Here is a 20,096-nt window from a genome sequence, read left to right on the forward strand (position 1 = left end):
ATACTTTATAGAGGCTTCTAAGTATTCAAGTGAAGTTTAATCCAAAGGTTAGAAATGCTTGGTCTTAGCAGAGAAGGTGTGTTAAAAGCAAGACAGTCCAAAGCTGGACTGCTTGTACCCACAGTTAGCTAGGCTTAGCTGTAGTGCTGCAGTACCTGGCAAAGGAAAGGTTCTTGACGGCATTCAAAAGTGCTGCTTTAGTGAGCGCACACACACATGAATGATAAGAAGTGAAACAGCTCATTCAGAAAGAGTTTTAGTTGCCTGGATAGACGATCAGAATGGCTGGGACATTCTTTTAAGTCAAAGCATGGTTTGGGCCCTAACTCTCTTCAATTTTGTGAAGGCTGAGAAAGGTATATTTGTTAGTTGTCTCTGTTGTAACAAATTCACAAGATTAACCAATTTATAAATAGAGAAGTGTTGTTTTGGCTAAAAGTTTTAGAGATTTCAGTTTGTGGTTGGCTTTAGGCTTATAACCACACATTGTGGAGGCAACCCTACCAGAACAGCTAGTTCACCTCATGCTTGGTAGGAAAAAGAAAGAGGAAGAGGAAGGTCTAATGCCTCCTTTGAGGACAGATTGCCATGATAGGAAGACCACTTAGTTTGCCTCTATCTTAAATAATTTTACTAACTCCCAATAGCTCTAAAGTGGGGAATAAGCCTTTCACATAGTTGTCTCGGGGAAAACATTGCAGATCTAAACTATAGATGTTGGTAAGCAACAGAAAAAAGGTATGAAACTAGCAGAATTTGGTTTATAACATTTAAGGAAAGACTCCAGAGGGAGAGGCAGGCATTTCTCTGAGTTGGAGGCCAACTTGGCCAGCCAGGGGTACAAAGACAAAGTAATACACACACACACACATGGAGAGAGAGAGACTGATTGATTGATTGATTGATTTAAGGAAAGAGGCTGTCTGCCTAACATAAAAGTTCAAGGTCAAGGTTTGTAGAAGCCCTAGCCAGCTAAACTGATGATGATATGAGATATAATATGAAATATGCCACACAACAGATGAGATATTGAGAAGTTTATTATATGAGCATTAGGAAAAGAAGGAAAGAGGGGGCAGAGAGATAGAGAGACAGAGACAGGAAGAGAGGGAGAGGAGCAACAAAGAGAGACAAGAAAAGAGAGAGAAGGGTAAGAGAACGGAGAAGGGAGAGCAAAAGAGAGAGGTAGGTGGGTTTGTCCTTTTATGCACCCCTGGGTAGGCAGTGACATCACAGGCTGCTAGGAAGACTGGAGCAGAATCCTAACAGTGGCTACACCAAACAACAGACTATTTTACTTAAGTGAAGTGTCCTTCTGTTGGATGAAGAAGCTGTTTGGCACCTTAAAGAGAAATCAGTGTGGCATCAAAGAACAAACCTACTTTCTAGTTTAGGGTAGATAAGCTGGTGAAGTTAAGTGGAAGCCAGTATGCATTACCACTATGAAAATTCTAAGGCCTTTAAGGATTAGACTGCAATCTGTTTTGTCTGTGCCCTGTAAGGGCACAAGGAAACCTGGGTGGCGATATACCTACTGCTGAGATAAAGAATTCCTTTCTGTATCTCATTAGCGTCCGTCCCTGTTAATCAGATAGCCATTATCGAGCCTGTGGAACAAGGAGTGGTTTGGACTTTCAAGTTATATTATTTAAGAAATATACTTCACGAAGCTGTAATTTCTATAGATGATAATTCCTCTGGTGAATCTGGGTAGAATAAGTCAAAAATCATATGGAAACAGTTCTCCATTTGAGTGCCAATAAGAATACTTGTGATTCATAGGAGGAGCTTAAAATAACATTAACAAGAGTTTGGGAGAAGTTGATTTCAGGCCTCATGGATGCCTTTGAATGTTTCTGGACTTCAGTGGACATGGTAACTGCAGAGGTGACAAACTAGTATGAGCATTCAAAGTAGAGCCTGCAGGTGTGACTTAATTTTTGCAGTTTCACAGTGAAACTTGAGTAGCAGAAGAATTGCTTCTTATGGATGAGTAAAGAAGGCTCCCACCCCTCTGTGGTAGGGAGTAAATCTCTTGCAAGATAGGTTAACACTGCCATCTACTGAGTCACAGCTCCAGCCCAAGAAAATGGTTCTTGAAATGCAGTGGGTCTCATGGCAATAAAAGGGTGACAATATTGTTTTGTTTTAACTTAGTTGGTAAAGCAGTGGCAGGGTTTGAGAGATTGACTCCAACTTTGAAAGTTCTGTATAGGAATGTTAATTCAGAACATGGCTGTTTGGGCAAGAAAGCACATCCAAAGATCTTCTAGGTCTGGTGATTGACTGGAATACAAGCAACGCCTTTAATCCTGGAGACAGGCAGGATCTGAGCTCAAGGCCAGCCTGGTATAGAGCAAGTTTCAGGCAAGGAAAAGCTTAGATCCGGATGTGATCGTACACTTCTTTAATCCCAAACAATGAAGGTAAAGTTAGTTTGTAGAAGCATTGTCTAACTGAGTGGCAGAAACAGTGAAGAATCAGAGAAAAACTTCAAGAATAAGACACACCCAACTCTCACAAGAAGAGAGAGGAAAGGGAAGCTACTTAAGGGGCAATGCAGAGATAAAGGACAGTTTTACCAGGATAGTAAAAGAATGACAAGTTACAGAAAAGGAGAGAGAGTAACACACGGACATTAGGTTTTGTTCTGTTTTGTTTTTAATTTTATTTACATTGGTGTTCTGCCTCCACATATGTCTGTGTATGGGTATCAGATCCCCTGGTACTGAAATTACAGTTGTGAACTGCCATGTGGGTGCTAGGATTTAAACCTGGGTCCTTTGCCAGTGCCTCTTCATCTCTGAGCAATCTCTCTAGCCCCCTACATACTAGTTTTTAAAAATATACAATACTGTTATACCCTGGATAGATTATAGTATTTTTAGATTATAGATTTTTGTTTGTTTGTGAGACAGGGTTTCTCTTTGAACTCACTCTGTAGAATAGGCTGGTCTCAAGCTCAGAGATTCGCCTGCCTCTGCCTCTCAATTGCTGAGATTAAAGGTGTGCGCCACCACTGCCTGGCTGAAAAAATTTTTTCATTGTAGTGAGAAACTAAAAATAACTGTGAGACCTGCTTTACTGGAATAAGTTGCTTTACTTCACTGTCCTAAATTGAACTTAATACATATTTCTAATGTTTGACTGTAGTTGAATTTTCTTGTATTAATTACTCATGCAATACTGTGCTTTAAAAAACCTATACAAATAAAAGCAAGTGACTATTCCTTCGTGAGTTTATTCTTGTCAGAATTCTTTAGGAAGTTTTGAAAAAATCATTAATACATTTTATGTGTATGACTGGTTTATCTGCATGTATGTATATGCACCACTTGCATGCCTTAGTGCTTTCAGAGGTCATAAATGATGTTGGATCCGCTGGAACTGGGGTGACCAATAGTTGAGGGCAGCCTATGGGTGCTGGGAACTCACCTCATGTCCTTTGGAAGAATAACAAATGTGTGATATCACTATGCTGTCTCTCCATCCCCTTGTGGAAGTTTAAAGATTTTTATGAGGACTTCAGGAATTCACACATTCTCATTTGTAGAACTAAAAAGAATCACAAAGTAAACATAGAAGATGTCTTTATTTTTATGAAAAAAAGTTAGACTTTCTCAATATATTTGGCTGTGAGTCTGAAACCTTCATACAGAGGAGGTGTTCAAGCTGCATAGACAGTCACTACTCTGAGTTGAGGAATTGGAGTTCAGAATTGAGAGAGGCCATGATACTGGACTTGAAGGACAGAGTGTAAGAGGACACTAGTATTTTGCATGGTAGCTCCTGAGTTTTTAATTCATTTCTAGTTAGTGCCTATGTGTGAGGAATCTATACAAAGCTAGAGAAGGAATGATAATGGTCCAGGCAAAACAATACCTTGAGCTCACATGGAACAGGTCCAAATTTATCTTTACATCAGCCAACTGGGATGGAAAATCCCTTAGTGTGTGATGCACTGAGTTAGGTGTAGACTAAATGCTCTTCTGGTTCTAACAGGTATGCAAGTGAGACTTGAAATCAAATATCTGAAATACATTATCTCTATCTCAGGACAAAGATTCAAAAGAATATGAAGGAAATCAAAGGACCTAGCACTAAAAGAACTAATAAATTCAGGTCTGGCATCCAGGGGAAAACAACCAGCAGCTAATAATTGACTTTACATTTAAGGAAGGACTTATGCAAGTCCTCTGTAATATTTACCAGAAAGTGTAGGCTGCTTTCTGAGTCATCCTTTAGGACCAGCATTATCCTAATACCAAAGATAGGCTTCTGAATAGTAAAGCATCCCACACCCAGCCTGGTGCCGTGGTAGGCAGTGCAGGGAGCCTGGGATGCCTCTTTGTGTTTCCTCAGGAGGCATAGTATAGTGGGCATTACCGTCACTCAGTGATACCATAAGATGCAAACTAAAACACATTTTACTTTTGATTCAGAGTCACAAATTTTCTATATAGTTTCAAGATTTAATTGAAAATCATTTGTCTCACATCAAAACCAAGAAAGTCCTAAAACTAAATGTAAGGTAGCAGTAGATGCCAACACTGAGATGGCAGATATTATATTTTATCATTATTGGATAAAAAAGGGCTTATTTAAAAAAACAAAACAAAACAATCCAAGCTGGGTGATGATACATGCTTTAATCCTTGCACTGAGAAGACTGAGTCAGGAGGATTAAGAGTTCACAGGGAGGCTGGGCTCAGTGGTTAAGAGTGTGTACGACTCTTTTTAAAAACCTGAGTTTGATCCCCAGCAACCATGTTGAGTGGTCACTACTGCCTATGACTCCAGCTCCAGGGGATCTGACACCTTCTTTTGGCTTCTGTGGGCCAGCACCTGTATCCAAGTGCACATATACATCGTTTACAGAAGAAGAAAAAATGGTATCAGTGACAACTTTCTTAAAAGTCAGAAGGAAGTATAGAGTAGCTTTAAAATGCTGAAAAACAAAGCCTAGGTACTTGATTGTAGAGCCCGTTTGCTTAGCTATTTCTGTATTCTACACCATAAAGGCAGTAAAAACAAAGATGGATAGAGCAATTAGGTACACTGCCTTTTCCCATGTGTGCCTCAAGGAATTGGAGTGATACTATTGTCCTTTGAAAAAGAAGCCTACTACTCTTCATAATCCCTGAAGTATTTCTGTCCATTTCATCTACTTCACCTTTTAGAAAAGCAAAACTGGTTAATACTAAACATTGTCTTACTTGTCAAGCAAGTTTTTAGTCTAGAAGAGGTTAAAGTAAATGTGAATGTGACTGCAGTACAGGCAGATTTGGATAGATGTCAAAGAAGAGAAATTAGAGAAAGACCTTTGGAAATTGAGAGGAAGAACTGAGATCAAAACAAATGAAAGACATCAAAGAAAATGACACGTGAATCTGATTAAAAGTGGAAGAAAAAGGAAGAGCCGAGGATGTGTCCAAAATCTGTGCCCAGATGAACGAGCCAGGGGTGTTGTTATGGCAGTGATTGAATATAATAGGCTCCTCAGCTGCATGGGTTTGTGTTTGCATCTCTGCTGAGCTGTGCATATCTTTACTACCTAAAATAGTGCAGGATACAAAGTGCTTAGTATCTATCCTGCAAGTGGTTCCTGAGTTTAGTAATTAGAAAGCAGTGGCCACCCATTTGGCCAGGAAGGGTGTTTGATAGTGAGTTCCGATTGAGGAATTACAGATTTAGAATCTAATCTTGACTGCCACTTGTCATCGCCTCAGCTGTCACTGCAGGTGTCACACAGGTGCCTCTCAAGCATTAGCTTATATTTAAAATGGGCGCTGCAAAAGTGTCACTACTAACTTTTTATCTTACTTGAGGGCACCATTGTCTCAGATACCTTATCCTGACCTATGTGAGCCACCCTCCCAATAACAATAGCACATTACAACTGTTAGCAGCTGCGGCTGTAGCTTAGTGGGAAAGTTCATGACCCTGACTTTAGTCCCCAACACTGTCCAAACAAAACATGTTTGGGTTACCTTATGCAAATGCTAAGCAGTATCTTAAAAATAATGTAGTTTGGGGCTGGAGAGGTGGCTCAGTGATTAAGAGCACTGCCTGCTCTTTCAGAGGATCTAGGTTCAATTCCCAGCACCCAAATGGCAGCTCACAACTGTCTGTAACTCCTTGTCCAGGGAATCTGACACCCTCACACAGACATATGCAGGCAAAACACTGATGTACATAAAATACAAATAAATTATTAAAAATTACCCAGACTGAGCTCTTCATTTAAACTGAACTGGGATAAAAGTAGTAACTTACCCGGGGTGTCCAAGAAACCCTAAAATAATGTAGGTTAGCGCTATTGCCTTTGATTGCATTCTAGAACTTGAAGGTATGGCCCTATTGGTGAAAACACCACATATTTTTTGTCATAGGACTTGAGGAATCAAGGTGACCTGGATGGCTCATCCCTGAGGACTAACTAACTCCCATAGTATTTAAAGGTGCTCTGCAAGATGCCAAGGGAGAAAAGTAATCAACAGTGCCTGTGAACTACAGTAACTACTGGCCTGGCAGGGTACCACAACCATCCAGTAGTGGCACTTACACCTTGGGGGTAGTCCAGCAATTGTCTAATTGGACTTTTAGGCTACTCAGTATGAGGGAATGCATGCCTGGTACTGTGAACCCAGCTAAGACCCATAGAAAGATCAGAGACTTTAGAAGGGACCCTACTACTGATATCTTTCTAAATTAATGAAGACATCAACTATTCTAAATACTTTTCTTTAGGCCATAGAGAAGTATTTCATCCTTCGTCAAAGAAGCTTCTTCTGCAGGAGATGGGGGTGCTTCAGAGATCTACAAGTGGTCAAAAAGTAGAGAGCATGTGACTGGGGTGCACAGCCCTGATTGGGACATCTGCAGCATAGTCTCTATACTTAAGGCTCATAGAACATCACGAAAGAGGGGCCAGAAAAGTTCTAAGAGGCAGAGCCAGGGCAGTGCTGTTAAAAAATGTCCTCTAGACATGACAGGGGTGCTGCATCCACAAACTCTCAACCATAGCAGGCACCGTATCACTCAGAATGCCAGAGTAGATGGGGACACCGTCTCAAGGCTCTGTCCTTAAGTGAAAAACTACAGGCAGTTGGTGGCTTCTAAGGGATGGAGAATCTAGTTTCTCCAGAGATGAGAGACTCCTGATAAATTCCCAGTTCTGCGTGGTCAGCCCTGCATACATGTGCACATGGCAGCAGTAACTGGACTCAGTAGGTTGTATGTGTGTATGTGTCTGTACACCTACAATATTCATAGAAACAATAAGTAGAAAAGGAGGTCATAAATTTGAGAAAGGATAGGTGGAACATAGGAATTGGAGAGGAGATAGGGAAGGATAAAAATGATACAAATAACTGTGTGTTTATGAAGTTCTTAGAAAGTTAAAAATAATGTGACTTAATACAAAGTCATATAGTTTGTTGAAAGATGAAAAAAAAAAAAAAAGAATAAATGCAGTCCAAGCACAAACCTGAAGGGGACTATTCTACATTAAAGATGGGGGAGGTAATAGGAGAGAGATGAATTAGTTATGCTCTCTTCTATTTATTTGGTGAGGGGGAGCACGGTGCTGGGAGTTAAGCCCTGGCGTTTTGTGCGTACTGACCCCATTGGCTGGACTTTTGATGCTTACCTTGGTGAGTGAGTTTTATTTTCTGAGTAATATACTTATATACTGGGTATCGCCATCTTTATGGTCTGGTGATATCTTTAATATCCATTATGCACACACTCATTGTAGGGCTGAATAAGATCAGAGAAAGGGCCACACTTGGCATTTGAAGATGAGGAAACAGGCTGTGGAAGCCCCACACCTCTTTACTTCATCGAGAACTCTGCCAGCTTTGTCTGAGTCCCCAAGCAATCCTTTAGTATCCTTTTGAGGTCTCAATCCTTTAGATTGAGTCTTCAGTATTGATTTTGGCTAGTAATAGCCGCTGGTTATGCTTTTTGCAGTGGTTCAGTTGAATAATAAGGGGTAACCGCAATATAGAGGGAAAAATAGAAGAGAATTGAAGAGGCTGGGTTGTTACTCAGTGTAGAACACTGGTGTATCTTGTTCAAGGCCCTGGGTTCAATCTCTGGCACCATACAGAAAAAGATGGAAATTAAAACAAAAACAACAACAACAAGAACAAAAAGGAAATAGAGTTAAAAGCAGTAAGTTAGTTTTTTAAAAAACTAGAAAGATCAACAAATTGTGTGTGTGTGTGTGTGTGTGTGTGTGTGTGTGTGTGTGTTCTCATTTTTAGTCCCTAAATCCTCAGCAGCAAGGGGCCTCTGAAATAAATCAGGTGTTAGAAAACCATTTGGAACCCACTCATTTGGAGGCATGTGGCATCTGGTGATGAAAGTTGTTATGAAAGAGACTACTACTTGTATCTTGTCTCTTTGAGTTCTCAGTGACTAATATGCCCTGGAATACTGAACATAGGCTGTAGTTACAGTTAGGACTTTAATAAGCTTCACCATCACTTTAAAAGTTCATTGACTGTATTTGTATTTATTTATACAGATGTTGAATGAATTGCATGTTCACAAACAGATGATTTATTAGCCTAGACAAAGCCAAAGAATTAACTGTCATGTGAAGACATTTAGGAGTGGTCTGTGAATTGGCCTTGTGTGACTTCCTATCACGGGCTTGTGAGGTTTATATATTTTAAATAATTATTAGTATTTACAATTTTGAATTTTGGTCAGCAACTGATTAAGCCCTGTGCCAGACACTGTGGGGAGAGAGAGAAGACAGGACAACCTCCTGCCCTTAAAATTGAGTCATGCTGAGCACAGAGTGAAGAACGTGACATTTTACACTTTTTCCCTTTTTGCTTCATTTCCGCACCTGAGCTTTCATGTTGTGCAGTTTTTAATTTTAATTTACTGACTTGTAAAGCATGTTCATGACTGAAAATTCAATAATTTAGTGCGTGTGTGCTTCTTTTCAAATTCTTAGGTTGCACGGCTGGAGAGAGATAAGGAGGAACTGCACAACCAGCTGCTTACTGTAGATCCCACAAGAGACAGCAAGCGAGTGGAGCAGCTTGCGCGCGAGAAAGCCCATTTGCTTCAGAAACTGAAAGGGTTGGAGGCTGAAGTGGCAGAGTTAAGGGCTGAGAAAGAGAATTCTGGTGCTCAGGTAGAAAATGTCCAAAGAATACAGGTGAGGCAGTTGGCTGAGATGCAGGCTACACTCAGATCCTTGGAGGTAAGGTTTTAATTGCTTCCCAGTAGAGTATGGCTTAAGTTTTAAACATGCACTTGACAAGCCTTTGGTTTTTAGAACACAAATACATGCTCGCCGATCTAATGCTGACGCATTTGTGTAGTCCCAAGTGTACACATGAAGAAGAAAGGTTTTGATTCAGCAGCAGTGGCTGTGCTACTACATGCATGAGGGATGGTTATTCTCTGGGAAGAATCAGCTAAGGGAAGTGACTTAAGTTTTAAAATGTCACAGAGTATAGTGTGCAAATACGCCCAAATTTCCAAGACTAAAGTTATCTGAAAACAGAGTACTTATTTTGAAATTATAAATTCCTTATACTAGAATTTCTTAAAATCATGAATCCTCTTTGAGCAGACATAATGTATTGCACGTAACTTGCAATAGTTTTTAGCCAGAGTGATAAAAGATTAGGGGGCTGGTAATGCATAGAGATCTTTACTGAACTATTTCCCCATGTTCATTAGAGAAAGGACAGTGTCGGCAGAGTCACACAGGGACCCTTGGAGGGATCAGTTATGGAAACTTGGTTTCCATCATGTTAGGACAGGGCCTCTGATGGAGCAGAGACACTACTGCTTATTTTCATTTTATTTGGTCAGCGTTGGTTTTCCCTCCTTTGGGATAGTTAGGAGGTAGTTGAGCTGGAAGGAAACTGTAGGCATATAGTTTGGAGTTAATATCCAGCTTCAAAATACAAAATGATGATGGGGCAGTCAGCTAGTATGTGGAAAACACTGGTAACTTTTGAAGAGCAGAAGTCACATTTTTAAGGGTGGGTGGGAGGGTGAGGTTTTTGCCAGTACTAGTTGATTTCCAGAGTTAAACTTGTCAGTGTTATTGGACCTTAGACATAAGCCAGTTTACTCTCAGATACTTTAGCTTGCCGTTTTGCAATCCTTAATATATTTGCATAGTGACAGGGTAAGGTATTTGCAGCTGATATAGTGTATAGCTCAGTGTGAATTTTGAGCAAGGGCACCTAGAGTGATTATTTTCAGGGTAAGTTGAATGATGACAAAAGACAGATGACTCATTTGTGACATTTTTCAGAAGAGTCTGTATTTAATTTTTATCATTTGTGAGAAAAAATGAAAAGTAAATACATGGCAGCATTTTTTTCTCCAGCATTTCTTGGCTGTTGTTGTACACAAAATATCATTTTATAATTGAAGAAAATAGTTGTTGTTCCCTGAGTTATAGGCTGAATACAGTTCTTATTTAGTGTAGTAAACATGCATAGAAAGTTAAACCTGTGGTTTATTCTGTAAGTACAAAAACACTGTGGTGTTATTTATCTCCACTAGAAATGTTTAGATGCTTTTAGTTTTTCCTCTCTGGTAAGAGTACTCTGAGCATCACTTTAAGGAAATTCCTGGCAATTTAGAGATTTCAGTAAGAATCTTAATTGTGGGGTAAAATCAGAGGCTTCTTTGCTCATGTTTCAAAAGGCTTCAGGACAGTTGAGAATTTTGAGGTTTTTGTCTTTGTCTCTTTGGGGAAAAAAATCTCTGTTGATTGTAGATTTTCATTTATTTTATATTCATTTATTTTGTGTGTGATTAATGAGATAAAGCATTCACTTATATGTGTATATTAGTGCATGTCTGCCAGGGTACATGGTTGGCACAGATGATAGCTAGTGGACGCTGGTACTCACATTCCGCCATTTAGGTCCTGGGGATCTTGTTCAGGGCATCAGGCCTGGCAGCAAGCAAGCTCCTCTAACTCAGTTGGGGGACTTGTTAGCCTCCTTTTTTGCTGCTGTCTAAGATGCTTTTTCCTAACTGTTGTGAGCCAGAATGTCTAAAAATGTTAGACTATGTCAGCACTCCCATACTGAGGCATCTAGTATGTGCTCTCCTCAAAGAGATGGATTGAGTTGTGCAGGTCAGTTTGAGAAAACATTGGGAGACGTTAGTGTTGCTTAAGTTCTGAATGATTAATTTTTGTGTTTGATTGCATATACATTTTAAAGAATGCTTACTTTTAATATAATATGAAAGATTATAGGTAAATCTTTAAAAATCTTTTGTCTTGAAGGCTGAAAAGCAGTCAGCTAAGCTACAAGCTGAACGCTTAGAGAGAGAGCTGCAATCAAGCAATGAACAAAACACGTCTTTAATCAGCAAATTGCATAAAGCTGACCGAGAAATAAGTGCTCTGAGCAGTGAAGTGAGTTGCTGTGCTTTGCTTCATCTAGAGAGCTTGAGACTGCACAGTGATACAGAAGTGTGGCATTTGAATAAGTCTCGATATTGAAATATGTTTTCACCCCTATCTTCTTATCTTTTAAATGTGATAGATTTCTAACTGGTTCTTGTTTTCTGTACTCTGTATTACCTGTCTTCTTTAGTCCTTCCTCAGCCATCAGCACTGTTTCCCGTCCTATGCACTTCACTCTTCTCTCATGGACTTTCTTTGAAAAAGTTCACTCTTGCTGGGGTCTTTGCACTTGTGTGCCTGCTGTGAACTTCCCTCACATATTTACATGTCTTGCTTCCTTCCTTTCTGTAGTTGTAACCTACACAAGGCCTGCCTTCCTTGTCTTCAAAATAGTAAAATAGTATTTTCCCTCTTCTGTCTTATTCTCTGTTTTCCTAGCCTGTTCTGTTTATCTTCATAACTCTTAATGCTATCTTATATATTTAATTTTTATTTTTAAAAGATTGTATTATTTTATGTGTGTGCCTGCATGTATCTATTGTGTTACATGTGTGTGTGGTGCTCTAGGAAGTCAGGAGAGGGCATCAGATCCCCTGGAACTAGAATTACATTTGGCTGTTAGCTGCAATGTGGGTTCTGGGATCTTGCAAGAGCATCAAGTACTCTTACCCGCCGATGCATTTCCCCAGCCCCTGTTTGCTTTAGTTTGTTTTAAATCTCTCCTTACCACTTTCTCCTTAACCAAGTGTCAACTCCATGGTAGCAGACACTGCTTTTCATTACAGTGTTTATACATCCTGGGAGGTCACTTCACATAATAGATACCTATTAATATTTCTTCACTAAGTAATCCTAACAACATGATTTTCTTTTAAATGATCCTTAAAATGTCATTTGAATGTTCTTAAGTCATCTTTATATGTTGCAGTTAAATTACCAGTATGTCCTAACAATATTTATTATTAGACCTATGTTTATTACGGCAGTATTTTCTAACCCGCAGGCAATCAATCAAGACACAGACACCTGTTATATTTTAAAATAGCCTTAGTTAACCTGCGACAGGGCAGACATTAATTCTCTAAACTACTTCCCATAGTGGGGCAGGTATGGGATCCCTGTCCCAATTCCATGTCATCTGCTTCTAATAACTTCTATCAAGCTACCTCCCATCCATAATCTCAAATACTTCCTAATGTTCTTCATCTGGGCCAAATCCTCCATCCATGCCGGCCATGTGCTTCTCCTCCATCTAATCCATGATGGTGCAGTCTCTCTCTTCTCTCTTCCCTTCTGGTCTCTCCTCCTCTCAAGATTCTCTTTGTCACCCCAAGCCTGGGAACCTTAGCCACGCCTATCCATTTGCCCTGCCCAGGTGTGATGGACTTTTATTGGCCAAATAGGTTAGGCTCTAGGCCAGGTACTGGTGGTCACAGAGGCAGCAAGCAGTAATTAGCATCAAAATACAGCAGACCAACCTCGAATATTTATGTCTTAAAGTTTTTCTCAAATTCAGTTTTTCCATATATATATATATATATATATATATATATATATATATATATATATATATATGGAAATAAGATAGCAGCTTTGGAGTTAGACAGATCGAATATAAGGGTTTTTTTGTTTTGTTTTTTAATTAGCTATGTGACTTTTGTATTTCTCTTTGAAACTTTGGTATCTATCTATGTTTATATACATATCTGTAGAATTGTGAAAAAAATGATGTATTATACATAAATGCTTATCATAAGTTGTAACAAATACTCACTAACATACTACTGTTTTTAGTCTTTGGACTTTTCTAAGATCTTGAAAATAAGATTGGTTTCCAAATCAGTGAAATCATTTTGTGTTCATCAGAGCAAGTATATACAATTACTGTAAAAATCAGAATGACTCACAGGTTAAGGTAGTCACTGTGTTTACTAAAGGCACTGTCTTGGCCAAGAATGTCTTGAGATGGCTCATGGGCAGTGTGTGGACTGAGAAGAGCTAACGTCTCCACACGTGGAGGCTCATGGTTGCCTGGAGACACTGTTCTGGCTAGGAAGTCAGACAGCTCTTGTTTTTCTTCCTTGTTAAATTCAATTAATTTTGTTGACAGTTTTATACCTGTGATTATTTTCTCCTTCTACCCACATTCATCCATATTTAGTTTTCCTCTAGAGCCTATGATCTCTTCCACCATGGGTTTTTGACCAGGTTTACAGAATGCAGCACCTCCTGTGCACTGGGTCTCAAAACTAATGAGACAGCCGTTAGTAGCTAGTAGCCCCCTAACACTAGCACCCCTGGTGCATAGCTGGGCACAACTCACCTGACAGGTTGGCTTTTGTAGATGGTGGGACTCACATCTAGAAGACACTGATGCCCATCCTTTCCAGCAGCCTGCATTGCACCTTCTGGCACTGTGAAAACTGGGTGACGGGGAAGAGTTTTCAGCTCAGTTCCCATGGATTTCCCCTTACTGTGCATGCATGAAGTGTGGGGTCTTTTACAAAAGGGTCTTACCTGGTTCTAGTAGGCAACCCAGAGAAGTGGTTTAGGGGGACTGAGGAAGAGGGGCAGAAAGAATGTTAAAGCCTGGGGCCTTGCAACTAATGATTCACAGGGACTTATCCCATCCCTGGGACTGGGGGTTTTGTTTGGCAACCCATGGCCTCAAGGATCAGTTTTTCTAGCCTTGCAGGGTACCTCCCATAGACTCCCTCCAATAGGGTTCTGTATGGGTGTATCATACCCCTTTGTTTTAACCTGTGGCCATGTAACAATTGCTGCTAGTCTCTTTTCTGTCATCATGCCATCTTGTGACTATTTGATTTTCCATGTAAATTCATCTACAGACAACTAATGTACCAATAATAATTCATGCTTAGGATGTTCTTGTTACCATTTTTCATACATTTGAACTAGCATTCTGTTTTGGAAAATGACTATGTATTTTATTAGTATAAGTTTAAAACTTTCTTTCAAAGTATTGTGATAAAAGTATTGGATTTTTTTGTGCTCAGAACACAGAAATAGTAATTTTAGATGTATGTATGGATGCTACCCTTGGAAGATAGTCTACTCAATTTTTTTCTATTAAAAGCCAACAAGATAGCAATAGGTAAAGGCTCTTGCATGCCATTCCTGGTACTTATTCATGAAAGTGTCTTCTGATCTCCAAACATGCATCTGCACTTGTATGTCCCTTCTCCCAATTATGTAATTATCTAATGTAATTTTTAAAAATTTAATAATTCAGACTACTTCATGTTGTAGATTATATATATAGTGACTTTTTATTTTTGTTTCAATTTATCTATAGCATACATGTTTTGTACCCGATGTTTCATTGAATTCTGCTGACACTAAAAGTTAAATTAGGCAAACAAGATATTTATTTATTTGTTGTTTGCTTATTTATTTGAGACAGGGTCTCTCTAGTATGTAGCTCTGGCTGTGATGGAGCTCAGTGTAGACCAGGCTGGCCTTAAACTCACAGAGATCCACCTGCCTCTTCCTCCAGAGTACTGGGATTCAAGGCATGTGCCACCTTTATGCAGTACACATTATATGTAGCACCATACTCAACTACAATAAGATTTTCAAAGGTTAAATCTACACACCACACACACATACATTTTTCTTCTCTTCTTCTCTCCTTTTTGTGGCATTAGGAGTGGAAGTTATGCCTTTGTGTGTGCTGGGCACTCTACCAATTAGCTATTCCCAATCACAGTTATTAAGATATCTTAATTTTTAGGTAGTGCCTGTTAGTTTATAGGTTTAATTTAGGTTATCTGTAGAAAGTATGCCATTCTGGAATAAGTAATGAAATACAATGCAAAGTCCATGGGCTTTGAATGAGAGGAACATACTTTGAATCCTAACTCATTCATTTTACTTTTAGTGTATCCTTAAATAAGAAAATAAAGGCCAGGCATGGTGGCGCACACCGTTAATCCCAGCACTCAGGAGGTGGAGGCAGGCGGATCTCTGAGAGTTTGAGGCCAGCCTGGTCTACAAAGGAAGTTCAGGACAGCCAGGGTTGCTACACAGAAAAACCTTGTCTTGAAAAACAATCAAACAAAAAAAGAAAGAAAGAAAAGAATACTTGTTTTCTCTTCCTTTTAAGCCCAGAGCCTGTTTGGTCAGTAAATGTATCACCGTAGACAAGCTATTTCATGTCCTTAATAGCCTGTTGATCTCGTTGGGATCCTAATTTCCTAAGTGCAACAAGTCTAAGAATTCTTCCAACATCCTATAATATAAACCCCACTAGAAATGAATTAATGATGTGGTTTCTTCCTGACTCAGGCCAGCACATATAGATTAAATGTCTACAGTAATAAGAATTTAGCAATATCTTAACATTCCCCCCTCCAATCAAAACAGATATAAAACACAAAGGAATAAATTCAGGATATAGGAAATTCTCAATTTTTTCTTCAAGTCCTTTATAAACTGTTTTCAGTTTTGCTTAATAGTATTTAAGTATTCGGTATTTACAGTACATTGTTTTAGCTCTGAGTACCCTGCCTTGGTTCCTGAAATAACTGGAACTGCAAATGTAACAATAAGACATTGGATACTCTGGGCTTTGCTAGTGGCTTCTAACTCTTGGGGCAGGGGGAGGGGATTCTGCCCTAGTTCTCTGGCTCATCTGTGTACTGACCATCTCTTCTGTGTCCTGTACACACACCCTTCACTATTGTTTTCTTTTTGCAAGTTAGAGAATAAATGGAATCTCTTATTCCACTGAAGGAAAACAGGAGTTTGGTATTATTTCTCTATGCTTGTTTATTAGCACTTTGCTTAGAATTGCTTGTGGTTTTTAAGGCATACTTGAAGTAGTTTGCATATAAATGAAGTATTCAATACATCCTTCAACTCCAGACAAAGCAAGTTTCTTCTGAAATTTTATATGTAAAAGGATTGCAGGAAGGATAATTTTTAAAATATTTCTAACGTGTGTCACAGTTTTCTTTGCAACTTGACATTTTCATCAACATTTTGCAGTCCTAGCAAATGGCTGTTTGCAGTGCAAAGGAACACCTGGGGTATGTTTAACTAAGTAGTTTAAATTTGTCAATGTTAGGCTTTAGAACAAAGCTATGCGGTGTCAGTGTCTCAGATTAGCGGTGTTATCAGAGATGGCCTAAAGATGAGGTCTTTAATGATATCTCACATCCAGCGAAGAACATTAAGTTGCTTCTTGAGGTTTTCAGTCTTTAGAGATCTTAGTTACAGAAACCATCCTTCAGAATTGTGATTATTTAGCTAAGTAAAGGAGGTCATACTGTCTCAGAATTTAGAAAAAGCCAGAAGTCAGATATCATTGCTTTGAAATTTATAGCCAGGCGTCTGGTGTAACACCTTTAAAAAAAACTATATTGTTTCTCCTGCATAGTGTTTTCTGTTTTGTTTTTAAAAATGCAAGGTTTACTTGTTTTATATTAGTGTTTGTCTGCATGTCTGTATGTGTGCCATGTTTGCCCTTGTGCCTGGGGGGGGCGGCGGTCAAAGAGAGGATACTGGATCCCCTGGATGCGGAGTTACAGACAGCTGTGAACCGTCACGTGGCTGCTGGTCAAACTGATCCTGAGCTCTCTGAAAGAGCTGCAGATGCCAGCCCCATCACAGTTTATTTTTGTAGATTTGTGTACTTTAACAGATTTTGAACACTTAGAAAATTCCCAATACTACCAATTAAAATTCTGTTTTAGTCCACATATCTGGATATTTGTTTCTGTGGTGTCAAAAGTGTAGAGCAAACTACAATACAAAGGATAGATTCTGGTGAACTCTGTGTTGTTGTTGTTGTTTAAGAATTTATTTATTTATTTATTATACAGTGTTCTGCATGCAGATACACCTGCATGCCAGAAGAGGGCACCAGATCTCATTATAGATGGTTGTGAGCCACCATGTGGTTGGTGGGAATTGAACTCTTGACCTTTGGAAGAGCAGACAGTGCTCTTAACCTTTGAGCCATCTCTCCAGCCCAAAGATTTATTCATTTATTTTATGTGAGTACTCTATCTGCATGTACACCTGCAGGCCAGAAGAGGGTGTCAAATCACATTACAGATGGTTGTGAGTCATCATGTGTTTGCTGGGAATTGAACTCAGGACCTTTGGAAGAGCAGACAGTGCTCTTAACCTCTGAGCCATCTCTCCAGTCTGAACTCTGTCTTAATAGACAGTGACTTAGCTTGGGGGAGAGACTGAGGTAAGATATTCTTCAAGTTTAGGCTTCTAGGTTTGGAAGCCTGAGCACAGGGACATGATGACCGAAGCTCTACCATCAGAGTTTACTGGTATTTGAACTTGTCATTTGTGTATGTGGGAATGTGGAGGACAGAGGTCATGATGAGGTATCTTCCTCACTTGTTCTCCATGGTATCTTTGGAGACAAGCTTCCTAGCTGCTTCTGATCTGCCTCCCCAGCTCTGGGAATCCTGGCATGCCACACGATTTTTATTTCTAACGTAGGTCCTGGGGACCCACACTCAGGTCATCATGCCTGTAAGGCAAACAGTTGACTCCTTAAACTCGCTCTTCCCTCTTTTCATGCTTTTAAAATTCTTTTAGTGTTTTTATATTTTAGATATGAAACATTTTGGGAGCTTAACAATTACTGGTTATATAAGTAAATTCATTACTTTAAGAACAAAGAAGTATGGCACCAAAGAAACACTTTACACACACGCACACGCTTCCTTATGTTTGTGCTGCAAGCATCTTGCTGACTGCTCCAACTTTCCAGCTAAAGAATGTTCTATTTATTTTAGTAAATCTCAGGGTGAGATTGATATGAAATAGGTTTTTATTTCTTTAGGTTACCATGAAATTACTCAATATTCTATGAAATTGACTTGAATTTATCACCTCATTAAAAGCAGTTATAGTATGGTTTACTGAACTTATGTTATTCTCAATTTCTTGCAGTTAGTGTGTAATAAATTATGTCAGTGTAATTATATTTTAATATATTTTCTCAACAATTTAATTCACTTTGAAATTGTTCTTTAAATTATGACACAGTAAAAACTTTAAGTATTAAAAACACCAGCAGGGGGCCTGGCGTAGTTGCACACACCTTCAATTCCAGCACTCGGGGAGGCAGAGGCAGGTGGATCACTGTGAGTTCAAGGCCACCCTGGTCTACAAAATCAGTCCAGGACAGCCAAGGCTACACAGAGAAACCCTGTCTCAAAAACGCAACCAAACCAAACCAAACAAAAAACCCTAGCAGGTGTCTGTCTTATGTCTATGTCATCTAGTACTACACAAATTAATTTGAAAGGATCCTTTTTATTGTGATTAGCAATGTAAAGAGTATAGTACTTGCTTTTTTGTTTTCTTGAGATACGTATATTACATGAAACCATTCTTGCAATGTTCCCAGTATCTTTTGTAGACAAACCCTCTTCTAATAAACTATCTGTGGTTCTTCCTCTTTGGCCCTTTACCTATTTGTGTCTTAAATCCCATCTTCATTTGTTGTTGGGTTCTACTGGGCTCTGTATAGCATCCTTTTCTACCATTCCACATTATATGTTTTTGACTTGTATATGTTTGTAGTTTTCTACTCTTATTCTATAATTTTAAACTTTGGTTTAAGTTAGATTACAGATTTATCTAGCCTTTACATCTATTGATTAAAGCCTGGTGCCTTTGTGCATAATTTTAGAACTTTGTGGAAAATGTAAATTAATAGTGTGGATGACTGGAAAGACTAAACTTTCTTTGCTGCTATATTCCTGGCTCCGAGAACTGTACCTTGCACATAGTAGGTATCTAGTAAATATTTGTTGGATAAAAATTGTTAGCTAGGAATATTTAGACTAAAAATTGATATTTTATGAATTATTTATATGTAAAGTATGGAAAATTGTTGAAATTCACCTGGGTGTTTACAAGTAGAGTTTGCTGTAAAGGATTTATATGCTTTGTGTTTGTCCGCTTCCTTCTACCTCACAGGATGGACGTGTGCAAACACAGTTCAGTCTCCAGTTCAATTGCTCCTTTCTGGGCTTCTTTTGTTATTGTTTTGCTGTGAACTGATTTATTTGCTTTTATCCCCCCCCCCTTTTTTTTTTTTTTTTTTTGAGACAGGGTTTCTCTCTGTTACTTTGGCTGTCCTGGGACTCACTTTGTAGACCAGGCTTGCCTCAAATTCAGAGAGCTGCCTGCCTCTGCCTCCCTGAGTGCTGGGGTTAAAGGTGTGCGCCACCACGGCTAGATGGCTTTTATTTCTTAACCAAACTCATGAGTTAATTTTGTAAAACAAAGTTAATCATTCTGCCTTAAAGGTGTTGAGCAGCTGTTTTGACCTGGATAGCTTTATGTCAGCTCGAGGACACAAACTAAAGTCATCTGAGAGCAGGAACCTCAATTAAAGTGTCTCCATAAGATGCGGCTGTAGACAAGCCGATAGGGCATTTCCTTAATTGATGGGGTAAGGCCCAACCCATCGTGGATGATGCCATCCCGGGCTGTGGTGGTCCTGTGTTCTATGAGAAAGCAGGCTGAGCAGACCCTGAGCAGCAAGCCAGTAAACAACCCTCTTCTCTGGCCTCTGTATCAGCTCCTGCCTCCAGGTTCTGCCTTGTTGGAGAATCTGTCCTGATGCACTGTGATGTGGACGTGTAAGCCAAATAAACCTTTTCTTCTTGATCATGGTGTTGCG

The 20,096-nt window shown here is 39.3% G+C and overlaps 1 protein-coding gene across 1 annotated transcript in view; it reads left to right on the plus strand.

The window, feature by feature from the left end:
- Cep83 (centrosomal protein 83) overlaps positions 1–20,096 on the plus strand; it is a 93,664-nt gene that overhangs the window by 38,889 nt on the left and 34,679 nt on the right. The window contains exons 6-7 of the mRNA XM_051139844.1: positions 8,975–9,226; positions 11,288–11,419. Of these exons, the coding sequence (XP_050995801.1) occupies positions 8,975–9,226; positions 11,288–11,419 (384 nt within the window). The remainder of the gene's footprint in view (positions 1–8,974; positions 9,227–11,287; positions 11,420–20,096) is intronic.

The sequence above is a fragment of the Acomys russatus genome, chromosome 31, assembly GCF_903995435.1.
Source record: "Acomys russatus chromosome 31, mAcoRus1.1, whole genome shotgun sequence".
NCBI lineage: Eukaryota > Metazoa > Chordata > Mammalia > Rodentia > Muridae > Acomys > Acomys russatus.